Genomic DNA, 15,408 nt, shown 5'->3' on the forward strand with positions numbered 1-15,408 from the left:
TGAAGATGAAGGTTTCAGTGGACTAAAAATCTGGCCATGAAATGTAGGTCCCCCTTTGGCAAATCAAAAGTAGATTTAGTCAGTGCCCAAAAGTGCTTATGAGCCAGATGGGCACACTCGGGGACTTTCAATCTGGGCATCGGTTCTTAAAAGCCATATCAGAACCTGGCTCTTCCTCAGTCCCTGACCTGTGTCCCTTTGTTCAGAATAGCAGTGTGGACAGCATTTCCCCTCCCCCTCCATACCTCCCCTTCCATACCTCCCCTTCCTGCCCATCAGACAATCCAGAAAACAACAGACAAGAGGAAATAAGAGATTGTCCCAGCTAAATTGCAACCCTGCTCCATTATCTAGGGCATCCAGCGAAGGATCACAGTAACCATTATCCATGAGAAAGGGAGTGAACTCCACTGGAAGGATGTCCGTGAGCTGGTGGGAGGTGAGTATGTTTCAGCAGCTGAGGACGGGCCTTAGCGGAGTGACTGCTCCCTGTTCGGAGCACAGGGAGTGTGCGGAAGGCTGCCCTGGAGAGCGTGACTGTCAGAAGAGAGTCCTTGAGTTGGAAACTACTCTTGTTTCCCAGCTCCCTTCATCAGTTATTCAACCTACCATTGTTTTTCTCAGTGCCTGTGGGAGCAGTTCTGGGCCCGAGGCTGTGAGAGGGCCTAAGAGAAGTCTCTGCTCCTTGTGAGCTTGGGGTCTAGTGAGGAGACAGCGTGTGTGCATGTACAGAGCATTTTGATGAGTGAGTACCAAATGAGAACAACTGAAAGACCTGTGCTAAAAGAGTTGCCGACAAAAAAGATCCAGGAGAACTGGGTTAGCTTGTGGGAGATGATCTGAGTAGATTTGAGAGAACTTAGAGGGTTTCGTTTTTCTGCAAGCATTTGGAGTTAGACTCAGCAATGTCTAACGTGCAAATGGCTAGAAATCTATGGCCAGAGTGGGGAGACTAAACTAAAGCACCATGAGAGGAAAGAGTGGCCAAACAGCATAAGCTGTAGAACGAGAGCCCAAGGCAGGGGGTCTGAACCTAGTTTTGCCATGGATCCCTTTGGCAGTGGTGAAGCCTCAGAATTATGTTTTTAAATGTAGAAAATAAAGCACTTAGGACTACAAAGGGAACTACTAATATTGAAATACAATTGTTAAACTACTAAACAAATTTGTAACATAAGCTCTTCAGTGATGTGGTCAATAAGCAGCAGGTCTAATTTCTATCATTTCAAAGTGGTGATGAATGTCAAGATCCTTCACATTAGTGTGATACGAAAACATCTGTGATTTCTGCTGGGGACAGAGGTATGGGTACTGCTGATTCTCCTGTGGTTTGTGCCCTCCCCTCATAATTGCAGGGAAAGGCAAATTTCAGTTAGAGCTTCCTGAAAATAAAGTTGTAATTTTTTTTTCCCATCCAGTTCAGACCTCCTGAATTCTAACCATAAACCCCTTGAGTATCTGTGGACCAGATTAAGAAGGCCTGGAAGGAAGATTATACTCTGTCCTATCTGGGGCAGTGGTTTTCAAGCTGTTCAAGATTAATTATTACATAAAACAAGAGAGATGCTTTCTGACCAGAAAGGGTGGGGTGCAGAGGCAGCAGTTAACTAAGGCTTCTCTATAACCCTATGGCTTTTTATTTTTATAACAAACGTGAAATGTGGCAGGTGCTTTTCTGAATGCTCTAAAAATATTAGTTTATTTAATATAACATAACAAACATATAATATGATCATAACAATCTTACAAGGGAAGAATTGTTATTCCCACATCACAGGTGAGGAAAGTGAGGCTCAGAGGCTGAGCATATGCCCAGGCCGCACAGATAGTTAGTGTTGGAGCTGACATTTGAACCCAGGCAGTCCTGCTCCAGAGACTGTGTTCTTAACCTCTATGCAGTGCTGCATCCCCTACTGTTATTTGAAAACAGCATTGTAAGATTTTGAAAAAGAAAGTGGTGTAATGAAGGCAGTGGCTTAAGAAGTTTGTAGAAGGTGAGTGTGGGATGGCTTGGACAGGGGGAGACGTGAGAGCAGTAGGGAGACCAGTTAAGTGGCTGTTGCCTTGTCTGAGATCAGAAGGGGATGACCTTCGTGAGCAGGGCAGTGATGTTGGAAATTAAAGCTGAGACAGATATGAGAAGCTCTTTGAACAAAGTAAGTTTTCACCGTTGGCTAAATGTGGGATGTAAAGGGGAGATAGAATATGGAGAAGAAAGGAAGGCCAAGAATTACAGAATTAGACTGTAGGATTATAACTGACCAAACAACGCTTCCGGCACCTGAAATTACACAGAGATTTGACAGTCTCTTTTTGGCCTAATGAATTACCACTTTGTTTCTATTTATTTATTTATTTATTTATTTATTAAAATCAGTTGATTTTTTAAAAAATTAATTAATTTATTTTTGGCTGTGTTGGGTCTTGGTTGCTGTGCGCAGGCTTTCTCTAGTTGCGGCAAGTGGGGGATACTCTTCATTACGGTGCACGGGCTTCTCACTGCAGTGGCTTCTCTTGTTGCAGAGCACAGACTCTAGGCGTGCGGGCTTCAGTAGTTGTGGCTCCCGGGCTCTAGAGTGCAGTCTCAGTAGTTGTGGCGCAAGGGCTTAGTTGCTTCGCAGCATGTGGGATCTTCCTGGACCAGGGCTCGAACCCATGTCCCCTGCATTGGCAGACAGATTTTTTTTTTTAATAAATTTATTTGTTTATTTATTTATTTTTGGCTGCATTGGGTCTTCGTTGCTGCACGTGGGCTTTCTCTAGTTGCGTTGAGCGGCAGTTACTCTTCGTTGCAGTGCACGGGCTTCTCACTGCGGTGGCTTCTCTTGTTGCGGAGCACGGGCTCTAGGTGCACGGGCTTCAGTAGTTGCAGCACGCGGGCTCGGTAGTTGTGGCTCGCGGGCTCTAGAGTGCAGGCTCAGTAGTTGTGGCTCGCGGGTTCTAGAGCGCAGGCTCAGTAGTTGTGGCGCACGGGCTTAGTTGCTTCACGGCACATGGGATCTTCCTGGACCAGGGCTCGAACCCGTGTCCCCTCTATTGGCAGGCGGATTCTTAACCACTGCGCCATCAGGGAAGTCATACCACTTTGTTTTTAAACGTACCCATGTTCTGGTTTCTTTCTTCTTTCTCTCAGGCCGGATTCGGAATAAAGCTGAGGTGGACGAAGCCACAGTTGATGCCATCCTCTCCTTAAATATCATCTCTGCCAAGTACCTGAAGTCTTCCCACAACTCTAGCAGGTGGGGCACCCGGGGAATGTGGTGAGTCAGCCCTAGGGGGGTTGATTGATTCACTGTAGATTCCTTGTTCATTAATGACTTTCCCCTTCTCACTTCAAAGTTCCCTGTTTCCTCCCCTGTCTACCCTGCTCTTCAAAAATAAAAACATAAATCACTGGAGATACATGTATGTGATGATACCCCCAGAGAATGGAAATGTTCTATCCCCTGGGGAGTTTGAGTAGATGTAATACAGTGACAGAGAAAAAGCAGAAAAAGAAAACTCAGCATGCCACCCAAGGGTTTAAAAGTACAAATTAATTACGGCTAAGACTAAATGTTTTCCTATGAAGTGATTGCTGTGGAGAAAGACCTCTCGGCCTGGGGTGTCATGGGAGCATGCCCTCCAAGGTATAGTGAACCCTCTTGTGTTCATCTTTGCTGCTGCCAGTATCGGCTCAAGGAGTCTCAGTGTCTGCTTTTCATTTTCCTTTATGCAAAAAGGCAATAAATTATTATAAACTCTTCTGACTAAGATTGGCTGCTATAAATAATGAATTTTATTTTAAATTTTAAATTAGTTTCCCTTAGAATTCCATTTTATAATCAAGTGATGACAATGCATAAAGTACCTAGCCGTTCTACATTCCCGTGTCAGACTGGAAATAAATCTGCTGGGGCGCTTTTACCTCCCTGGGAAAGGAGTCCCGTCATCGTGCACAGAGACTCCAATTTCTCTATGTGGTGAGGGCTAGGAAACAGGAGTGGCTGTGTGTTCTAATGTGGGCTCAGAACTCAGCCTTCGAATTACAGGAATTCTCTGTGGTCTGCCTGTTCCTAAAAAAGTTGCTCACATGTGTTGGCAAGAGGGAGAGGAAAAATGAGACAATAAGCAGAAGCAGAAATGAAAAGTTCGGGCCAGGATTAATTTCTTTACATTGTTTCTTTGTGTTACTGTTTTGCATGGGAGTGAGGAAAAGGAAACAAATGTCTGTTTGCTTTTTGCCAGTCAGGGGAGCTGGCAGGAGCTGTGGACACAAAGGGAAGGCGGGTGAGAGGGTGTGTACCTATGTGGAGGGGGTGTGGCAGAGGTAAAGTAGGGTGCTTTGACCCCCGCCTTGGCCTATTCCTGGGCAAAATCTTGAACAATACCATTTCTCTGAAGTCAGCATTAACCCCACATAGCGTTCCCTCTTCTGCCAGACATTTACAGCAAGTATTCAGCTGGCATTCACCACATTTTCCTTGCAACTATGAGAAATATATCTTAAACTTCCCTATGGTACTTAGCATAACAGGGAAAAATGGTGTTTGGTTGAAGTGCTGGTTATGTTAAACTTGCCTACATTAGAGTAACCTTCAAAAGTCCTTTGATTCCTGTCCGGCAGCATGTCACATGCTGTAGAAGATGAATTTGGCTTTGTTAGAAGCAGTTTATCTTTCCCAGTAGAAGCTTAGAGTTAATCAAAAAAGTTGCTGGGACTTCCTTGGCAGCGCAGCAGTTAAGAATCTACCTGCCAACGCAAGGGACACAGGTTTGAGCCCTGGTCCAGGAAGATCCCACATGCCGCGGAGCAACGAAACCTGTGTGCCACAACTACTGCGCCCACGTGCTGCAACTACTGGAGCCCGCGTGCCTACAGCCCGCGTGCCACAACTACTGAGCCCGTGTGCTGTAACTGCTGAAGCCTACGTGCCTAGAGCCCGTGCTCCACAACAAGAGAAGCCACCACAGTGAGAAGCCCATGCACTGCAATGAAGAGTAACCGCTGCTCGCCGCACCTAGAGAAAGCCCGCATGCAGCAACAAAGACCCAACACAGCCGAAAAGGTTAGAAAAAAAAAAAAGTTTAAAAAAAAAAATTGCTAAAGTCAAGAGTAATAAAAAGAGGAATTTCCCTGGTGGTGCAGTGGTTAAGAATCCACCTGCCAATGCAGGGGACACGGGTTTGAGCCCTGGTCCAGGAAGATCCCACATGCCGCGGAGCACCTAAGCCCATGCGCCACAACTACTGCGCCTGCACAACTACTGAAGCCCGTGCGCCTAGAGCCCGTGCTCCGCAACAAGAGAAGCCACCGCAATGAGAAATCCGTGCACTGCAAGGAAGAGTAGCCCCAGCTTGCCGCAACTAGAGAAAGCCCACGCACAGCAGCGAAGACCTAACACAGCCAAAATATAAATAAATAAAAATTTTAAAAAGAAGATACAGACTTTAAACACTTGTTTTAACTTAAAGTATATAAATGTACATTAATTTGTCAAGCTCCTGCTATAGGGCCAAGGCCTTTTCTTTAATTGTAGGCTCATTTATTAGACTTCTGACTGTCTTTCTTGCAAAGCCACACCCATAATTCATCACCTATGTTTTTCAATTTGGTGGAACTAGAAGCCTATGAATAAAATCTAAGTGCAAAATCCTTTAAACTTTTTATCATATATCATCAAAATTTTATTTCCCTCTTTCTTTTACATTGATCTCACCCAAACTTAACAGCTGTTTTTTAAACAATTCACCATTATCAAGTCTTTTTTAAATGTTCAATTTATTTTTCACACTTAGTTTTGTGTTTCACACTAAGCAAAAATTCTTTTTGCCCTCATGTTTCAGTGATTTATCTAATATTTAATTAAATTAGATAATTATTATAACAAACACAACCACATAAACAGGTTTGTAGTACTGACACTTGAGAAGCATGAAACTCAGCTCTTTGGAGCAAATTTTCTGGGCAATGAGCTACCTCTTTATTTTAGAATAATGAGAAATGGACGTCAGTCTATACATTGTAGGGATGTGGAGAGCATAAGTTCATTTGGTAAGTGGCTAAATGGAGTTTGGTTAAGAGAGCTTTTGTTCTTTTTGCCTAAGGTTTAATGTTTAAAGTTGAACTTACAGAACTCCAGTTGGGTGTATTACATACGTAATTAGAGGGCTCTTGTGATATATTGATAGTGGAGCGTAGCTGACAAGGGCCATTACTCCTTTTCTTCCCAGCCCTGCGATTCTGTTACCTACTGACTTGGTTTTCTCTTAACTCCACAGCAACTTCCTACCATTTCCAATAGTAAGTCACCTCCTAAAGGGATGTTAATAGAGGTGGTCTCCACTCTCCCTTCTGTGCCCAGCATTTCCTTAACTGAACGTCTCAGTAGAGGGACCCATGTCATTGTAAGCCCTTTATCAAATTGTGTCCCATGGGATTCTCTGTTAATTGTTTGTCCACTTGAATTCGCTTTTGCTTATCAGCAAACTTGTGTTTTTATATATATATTTTTTCTCTCTCCCCTCTCTCTCTCCCTCTCTTTTTTCCTTTTTTTTTCTTTTGCTGCACTAACAAAAGCTTTTTCTGTGTTTTTACAGGCTCTTTCTTGATAAGGATATTCCTAGGTATTTTCTGTTTGCTTTTTTTTGCACATAAAGATTCTAGCTTATCAGAATGCTTTATGTCTTATGTAGCTTTGACTGCTATTTTAATTTAATAGTTTTCGCCATGTAAACTTGTGCCCACCTAGGATAGAGCAAGACCTTATTCTGCACCCTTGTGCCCTGGGTTTTTCTGATGCATGTATAGTTTCACATGTAGGCTCTTAAGTAATTTGTAGAGTTCTTAATTATTTTCTCATTCCATTTAGTAAACTTGCCCATTTTATTCTATGCCCCTTCAAGTTTTTCTCTTCCACATTACAAAGTAGAATGTTACTCCCCTCATTTCATAAGGAATCTCAGGCTTGCATAATTGTTCACTTTTTTCTTCGTTTTGTCCTGTGTAGTAGTAGAGACCAATTTAGTTATTTGAGTAGCTGAGTCTGTGAGAAATATTTTTTTTTATTTTTAAACATTTCTCTTTCTCCTGTCAGGACTGCTTGTCTCATCTATTTATTTTCTGCTTTTGGAAAAGAAAAAGTTCCTGGTTCAGTAGTAAAGGAAATTTTCCCCCATCTCTCTCTTCATCTCATTTAGGGAAGAAAACTGAAGGAAGTAATACATGATAATTTAGCCTAAATGTTTTTTTAAAGATGCACATACACACGCACACAACACATACACACACACACATACATATACACACACACTGCCGTTGTCCGGAACATCTTGAGAAATCCATTTGGGATTATTTCCTGACCACCTTAGCGCCATACAGGACAGCATGTCTCAGGACTCAGCCCTGTTTCTAACTCCAAATTCTCTTGCTAGCTTGATTTCATTGACATTTCTCTTCAGTCTTGGTTGTATTTCTTATGACCACCTCTCAAGAGTTGCCACCCTTGGTGAGTATTTCAAAAGAATGTGCTGCAGTAACTCCCAGGCACCAAACAAAACAACAGAAAAACAACCCCACCTTTTCCCCTCCATCCCAATACAGGGGGATTTTAGTGATGTCAGAATTTTTCTATGTTAGCCAAGTTTCTGCCAGTGAAATTTCCTCTTTAGGTTAAGTGAAAACCAGAAAACAGAAATGTGAAGAGGCTTTCTCACACAAATTCAAAACATCTGCCTCAGTGGAAAGGGAACCTTGAACCCTGATTACTGGCAGCAGGAGATGCTTAGGTTCTGGTGTGGAGCTTGATGAGTGGCGGGTTCCAGGCGGCAGTGAAGTGCTTGTTGCTGTCAAGTGTCTCCAGGGCCCTCGCCCTGAGGAGGGGCCTCACTTCACTCCGCACGGGGTGTCCAGACCTGCAGTGCGACAGGCAGGCCCATTCCAGGCACCTCGGCAGACCCTGGGACACAATAGAAGAGCAGTCTCAGGGACATGGCCCTCAAGTGGCTTCTGCTGAAGTAATGGATTTCACCACCCAATATTAGAATTTGTCTTAAACCAAATTACAATTTAGATGTGATTGAAACAGAGCTTTGTGGATGCATAAAGGGTTCTCTGCTGAGCCCAGTGAGCCCAGGAGCTGGGGAAGGGCTTCTGTCATCCTTTGTTGTGGTTGCTGTTTGGGTCTCTTGGTTGCTTTGTCCATCTTTGTCCTGTTAGTTGTCTCTATATTCCTTTGGTGTATTTGTAGAGAATTTACTTGACCCATACACACTGCCTCAAAAGCTAGATGTCTGAGAGAGTATCACGTACAGCCGAAGGCCCTTGGACAACACGGGTTTGAACTGCGCGGGTCCGCTTGCGTGTGGATTGTTTTCAGTAGTAAGTACCACAATACTACGTGATCCGCAGTTGGCTGAATCGGTGGAGGCAAAACCTCGGGTACTGAGGGCCGACTGTCAGTTATACACAGAGTTTTTACTGCATGGAGCGTCAGCCCCCTAACTTACCCTGTTGTTCAAGGGTCAACTGTACTTCAAGAAGACATAGCTCTAGAAGTAGCTACGAGATGAAATAATCAGGCTTCAGACACTGGCACTCAGAGGATGAGGTGTGGTTACGGAGTTCATTTAAGTATTGTTTTCTCTGTTTATTTCTGGAGAAAGAAGCATGGAGATGTGTTTAAAGAGAAGGTATGCCAGCTATTTGTCATGGGACACCTAGAAAAGACAGCTGCAGTGAGGTTACCATTTGGGAAGGAGTGAGCAGGAACGTACTGGGCAGGGGAGAAGGTGTGCAGAACTCTAGATGAATTGGGTGGGGTGTATTACACGTGCAGAGAGCTAGTGGTGATGGGAAGCTCACTCTGAAGGGGTGGGCGAAGTGTCTTCCCCAGCAGTCCTAACGGGGGTCTGAGGGAGGGACGCGGGGGGTCGAGTCGGGGGTTGATCTGTGACACTGCTGTTGGACTCAGGACAGTGCTTCAGGTGGGACTGGCTGAGCTGGAAGGTTTAATGCCAAGTAGGGTCTATGGTGTTTTACTAGTAAGAGGGAAGAGAGATATTAAAGCAACTTTAAAAACCAGTTTATGGGTGTTTATTAAATAATCAAGCTTCTAGTTATTTGAATGTAAGATTCTTACGTGAATTTTTGGGAAAACTGATAAGTAGTAGTTGGCTAGCTCTGGTGTAAAAAATCATTCTCTTTTGCTGAAATGTCAGCTAAGAATAACCTCTTATTCTTCTATTTAAAACAAGTCTCTCTATACTGTTTCTTTCATGAACCCTCCCGGATGTGTTTGTGACATTTCTGAGGCTCAGCAGAATGGGATCGAGATACAAAGACTGCAGCTTCCAAATGACTGAATCTTTGCTTCCGGCCCTCATCACTGACTGACAGAGGAGCTTACTTAGTCTTTCTTTCCTGTTTTTGTTTCTGTTGATACTCATTTCTCCTTTTCACCTTAATCCCTTCAATTGATCTCACGATTTTTATGTTTATAGGCAGAGGAGAAGCAGGCTTGTCAAAAAACAAACAACAAAAAGCATAGCTTAAGTGTTCCTTGATGATGGGTGGGGGGCAAGAGCATGGGCGCCTGCCTTTCCCTCCTCGGAGGCACAGGTTCTGCTCTGTCGTTAGACTTTGGTAAGTTGGAAATGCTGGTCAGTGTGGGATTCTGCAGCATTACTGACAATGGCAGTGGCTGGACTAAGGTGACTTCAGCTTCTTCTGAATGACTCCCTCTTGCCTTTTTGACTTTAGGACCTTCTATCGTTTTGAGGCCGTGTGGGATAGCTCCCTCCATAACTCCCTCCTTCTGAACCGAGTGACACCCAATGGGGAAAAGATCTACATGACCTTGTCGGCCTACCTGGAGGTGAGAAGACCCACAACTTGAGTTGCCGTGAACAGCCAGCCCTGAACAGTGGGAAAGTTACAACAGGAAATGGGGAGGAAAGATTTGACTGATTTTGTCTTCCTTTCCCCCTGCACATCGTGAAGTTATTTTATTGTACTTTGCTAACTGTTCTGGTTATATTAACTTCTGTTCCTGGTCTCTGGTTAATCAGAAAGTCACATAACTTTTATTACAGATTTAGCAGCCCAATTCCCATTCTTCAATGTATGATTTTAAGAATACCACCTCTTGTCTTTGTAGTTGTGGGCAGAGCCTAGTAGTGGTTAACAGCGCAGACCCTGGAACTAGCTATCTGAGTTCAAGTCCCTGTGCCGCCACTTACTGCCTTCATGTCCTTGGACAAGTGACTTCATCTCTCTGTGCCTCAATTTCCTTGTCTTTTAAACAGGGGTAATAATAATAGCATTTATCTCAGAAAGTTGTTGAGAGGTCACAGAAAAGGATTTAGAACAAACAGTGCTTGGCATATAACAAGTAATAAATATCAGCCGTTATTACAGAAAAAAAACTTTGAAAAAAATAAATGCATCTGCAAGCAACACCACCTGACCTTGCACGTATTACCTTCTGATTTGCTGTTGAATTCATCGGTAGAGCTGAAATCCTCCACCCCCCACATCTGGGAGCAGCTTTCCCAATACAGTAGTGCCCAGACTGTGGTCACAGATGCTCTGTCTGTGTTTAATCGGAGCCCACTCCTGTTTGCTTTCAGCTGGATCATTGTATCCAGCCAGCTGTCATCACCAAGGATGTGTGCATGGTCTTCTATTCCCGGGATGCCAAGATCTCGCCGCCACGCTCACTGCGCAGCCTCTTTGGCAGCGGCTATTCAAAGTCACCAGACTCGTAAGTTTTTGAGACAAGTTTAGCTTCTAGTTGTACCCTGTACAGAATCAGCAGTCTTCTAGATGCTGTTTTCAGGGTTAGTTCACAACCTATAAACCGGAGTGCAGTGACTTGAATGTTGGCATTTAATAAAATATTGATAAATAGATGAGTTAATGAGGGGAGGAAGGAATGTTCCATTGTGAACACTTCTCAAAAAATTTTGTAGGGACTAAATGTTCTTTTTAAATGTCATTATTATTATTTCTAACAGCTTACCATACCATTGGGATTTTATCCTTTTTAAGATTTATTCATGTTTAAGATATATGAATGTACATGAAGAATAACACAGTGACTACCTGTTCATCACTACCCGGCTTAAAAATTAAGTATCACTAAAACAGTCGAAGAGTCAGTCCCCTTCTTAACCACACCCCCCAGAAACTGATGTTTATCATTTCATTCCAGTCAGACCTTTCCCCCCTCATCTTTTCTTTCTTGTGGTAAGAAAAGGCAAAATTTTAATCTTCACATTTCTTCTAGTTTATCATTCAGTTTATTTTTTTATATGTGACTCCTAATTTCTTTTTTTTTTTTTTACATCTTTATTGGAGTATAATAGCTTTACAATGGTGTGTTAGTTTCTGCTTTACAACATAATGAATCAGTTATATATATACATATGTTCCCATATCTCTTCCCTCTTGCGCCTCCCTCCCTCCCACCCTCCCTATCCCACCCCTCCAGGCGATCACAAAGCACCGAGCTGATCTCCCTGTGCTATGCAGCTGCTTCCCACTAGCTATCTACCTTACGTTTGGTAGCATATATATGTCCATGCCTCTCTCTCGCTCTGTCACAGCTTACCCTTCCCCCTCCCCATATCCTCAAGTCCATCCTCTAGTAGGTCTGTGTCTTTATTCCTGTCTTACCCCTAGGTTCTTCATGACATTTTTTTTTCTTAAATTCCATATATATGTGTTAGCGTACGGTATTTGTCTCTCTCTTTCTGACTTACTTCACTCTGTATGACAGACTCTAGGTCTATCCAGCTCATTACAAATAGCTCAATTTCGTTTCTTTTTATGGCTGAGTAATATTCCATTGTATATATGTGCCACATCTTCTTTATCCATTCATCCGATGATGCACACTTAGGTTGTTTCCATCTCTGGGCTATTGTAAATAGAGTGGCAATGAATATTTTGGTACATGACTCTTTTTGAATTATGGTTTTCTCAGGGTGTATGCCCAGTAGTGGGATTGCTGGGTCTATCATTCAGTTTTATTCTTAAGCTCAGAACAGGAAAAGAACAGTGACTGATAAGAAATGTCTGTAACTATATTTGAGGGTGGATTGCAGACCCAGTGGAGGAGACAGTGTTTTAAGCAGAGAGAATTGAGATTTTCCTGGTTTTGTGCTATATGAAATTAAACAGTTGTTTATTTGTTTTAATTCAAATAGAAATCGAGTCACTGGAATTTACGAACTCAGTTTATGCAAGATGGCAGACACAGGTAGTCCAGGTAAGCTCTATGGATCAGGAAAGTGATAGTTACCTTTGCATTTGACTGGAGTACATTATATCAAAAATCTACCCCACCCTTGTAGGATAGATATACATTTTTGAGAAGCCAGTTATATTTTACAAGCCACTTTGGTGGTGGTGGTGGTGGGAGTTTCCTTTTTCTGAGTTGCAGCACTGTTTGGTTTATGACATGCAATACAGTTATAAAAGCTGTATGGGACAAAATGTTGCTGGGCTGTGGAATGCTATAACAAATTCAAGCGTGTTAGAGTGAATTTGGCTTGGAAAACTTCAGAACCATTTCCCTCTCAACCTTAACCCCAAAGATAACTTGACAATATAACTTTACAGGCGCTGTCAACCTAGAATTTGAACTTCCTATGCTCTAGAAAGACAAATTATCAAGTTGAACTTGTTCTGTGTCCTTTTTTTTTTTTTTTTTTTTTTTTTTTTTTTTTTATGCGTTACGCGGGCCTCTCACTGTTGTGGCCTCTCCCGCTGCGGAGCACAGGCTCCGGACGCGCAGGCTCAGCGGCCATGGCTCACGGGCCCAGCCGCTCCGCGGCATGCGGGATCCTCCCAGACCGGGGCACGAACCCGTGTCCCCTGCATCGGCAGGCGGACTCCCAACCACTGCGCCACCAGGGAAGCCCCTGTGTCCTTTTTAATGTCTCCTTGAACTGCTGTTGTTCCTCCAGTTTAGTGGCCTTCAACAGCACTCTATGTTTCCATGTTTGTAAACTGGAACGTGGACACAAGTCAGGGTTTTTAAAAACAGTTAATGTAAATTTGAGTCGGTTTAGAGAACATATGTGGAAAAGAGGCCAAGGCCCACAGGTAAGATTGAGATAAAAAAAGACGACTTTGAGTATGAATCCAAGTCCCAATAGCAGCTAATTATAGTGTCTAGATAGTTCCTTCAGAAATTTTTTAATTAACATAAATTCATGTCTCTTGTATGTGAAACCAGCATAATATTTTTAAAAATTATTGGGAAATAATGGAGGCTAAACCAGTCTGTCATCTACCATCTTAACTGAGCTACCAAATGTGAGGTAGCTCACATCTTTCCCACTTTTTTCCCATGAATGTGTTTTTATATATTTAGAACAATAGCGTACAGGCTATTTAATCTCTGTATTTTCACTTAACATAATAACTAGCATTGGGGCTTCCCTGGTGGCACAGTGGTTGAGGGTCCGCCTGCCGATGCAGGGGACACGGGTTCGCGCCCCGGTCTGGGAAGATCCCACATGCCGCGGAGCGGCTGGGCCCGTGAGCCATGGCCGCTGAGCCTGCACGTCCAGAGCCTGTGCTCCGCAACGGGAGAGGCCACAGCAGTGAGAGGCCCATGTACCGCAAAAAAACCCACAACAACAACAACAAAAAAAACTAGCATTTTCTCAAGAGGCATTACTAGCTTCATAATTATTAAAGAATATAAAACTCAGTTTTTAAAAGAAGTTTAGAGAATTGCTTTGGGGCAAAAGGGATAAATTTTTATTAATAATCAAAATCCCATGTATCTTGAGACTAAACTGTCTCAGTGTGCCATATAATGTGAATTATGAAGTCATTTTGAGCTAAAATTGGAATTGGATGTTTTTCTGGAAAAAAAGAGTTGTTTCCTCTTATCTCAGGCATGCAGAGGAGGAGAAGGAAAATCTTGGATACATCAGTGGCATATGTGCGGGGAGAAGAGAACTTAGCAGGCTGGCGGCCTCGTGGAGACAGCCTCATCCTTGAGCACCAGTGGGACTTGGAGAAGCTGGAGCTCCTGCACGAGGTACGGCGGGGCACAGGGCGCACAGGTGAACTCTCGGGCAAGATTCCCGCAGCATCAGTCTTACACTCACCTCCTGTCTGTGATCCTGGCTTTGCAGTTTTCGATCATGATGAAGGCATAATATTTTGCTTATTAAGATCTTGATGAGCTTTCTGTTTGCTGAGGCTGTAGTGTTGATCTTCTTAGGTGGAGAAAACCCGCCACTTCCTGCTGCTCCGTGAGAGACTTGGTGACAGCATCCCCAGATCCCTGAGCGACTCGTTGTCCCCCAGCCTCAGCAGTGGGACCCTCAGCACCTCCACCAGCATCTCCTCTCAGATCTCAACCACCACCTTTGAAAGTGCCATCACACCCAGTGAGAGCAGTGGCTACGACTCCACAGACATTGAAAGCCTGGTGGATCGAGAGAAAGAGCTGGCTACCAAGGTGTGGCTCCCTGCCTCTGCTGAGCATTTTCCCCCGTGAGGCTCTGTGAGCTGGTGTTTCTGTTTTTTTCACTTGCATTTTCATCTTTCTTTGAGGGCCTCTGTTCAAGGCCTGTGCTCACACTGTGAATATAGAAGTAAATGAGACTTAACTTCTACCCTTAATAAGTTGACACCAGGCGAAGGGGTGGCAAGCTTACAATAGAGGTTTGGTCGAGAATGCTGTGGGAGCCGGAGGAGAGGCCTGCCCAGGAGGGCACTCGTGGACTGACCTTGGAAGGATGCGCAGGAGAGAGCCAGCGGCGTCCTGTATGATCAGTGTGAGGGAATCTGTGCAGGAGAGGGACAGGAGATGGAGGTGGAGAGATAGGGCAGGGCCAGATCACGAAGCGTCTATGTGCTGGACTAAAGCGTCCAGAATATCCCGGGAGTGACTTGGAAATGTTTCAAACAGCTATTTGTTTTAGAAAGATTTCTCTGGCAGCAGTAAAGAGGATGGACTTGTGGTGAAGAGACAGGCCAGAGGCAGAAAGAATTCAGTAATCCAGATGAGAAACGGTAAAGTTTTTAACTATGGCGGGGGTGGGTGGGATGAAGAGGAATCACGGGAGAGACGTTTGGAAGGTAGAATCCGCATTCCTTGTTGCCTGGATAACAGCAGGAGAGGGCAGAGAGGTTGTTGAGGGTGACCACCAGGCATGTGGGTCTGGGCAACTGGCTGACAATGGAATATAGAAATAAGAGGGATTTTGTGTTCTTTTCAATAATCGAATGGCGTCTAGTTGATTTGGGAATGTATGTCCATCCAGAAACCTCCATGCCTTTTAGTACCAGGGCAAATGGAGAATGAAAGGGATGCTGTCGCATTCTTAAACGCTTTAAACTATGGTGTTTACGGTAATTCACTTGTAGTCATGAGAATGGCTTTTTATCCATTTATCCAC

The 15,408-nt window shown here is 43.7% G+C and overlaps 1 protein-coding gene across 5 annotated transcripts in view; it reads left to right on the top strand.

Annotated features, from left to right (window-relative positions):
• KIF1B (kinesin family member 1B) overlaps positions 1-15,408 on the top strand; it is a 150,232-nt gene that overhangs the window by 125,495 nt on the left and 9,329 nt on the right. For all 5 annotated transcript variants that reach the window (XM_032622591.1, XM_032622573.1, XM_032622581.1 and 2 more), the window contains 7 exons: positions 355-439; positions 3,134-3,239; positions 9,740-9,854; positions 10,609-10,742; positions 12,190-12,251; positions 13,894-14,039; positions 14,226-14,465. In XM_032622591.1, the coding sequence (XP_032478482.1) occupies positions 355-439; positions 3,134-3,239; positions 9,740-9,854; positions 10,609-10,742; positions 12,190-12,251; positions 13,894-14,039; positions 14,226-14,465 (888 nt within the window). The remainder of the gene's footprint in view (positions 1-354; positions 440-3,133; positions 3,240-9,739; positions 9,855-10,608; positions 10,743-12,189; positions 12,252-13,893; positions 14,040-14,225; positions 14,466-15,408) is intronic.

Source organism: Phocoena sinus, chromosome 1, assembly GCF_008692025.1.
Source record: "Phocoena sinus isolate mPhoSin1 chromosome 1, mPhoSin1.pri, whole genome shotgun sequence".
In the NCBI taxonomy this organism is placed as follows: Eukaryota; Metazoa; Chordata; class Mammalia; order Artiodactyla; family Phocoenidae; genus Phocoena; species Phocoena sinus.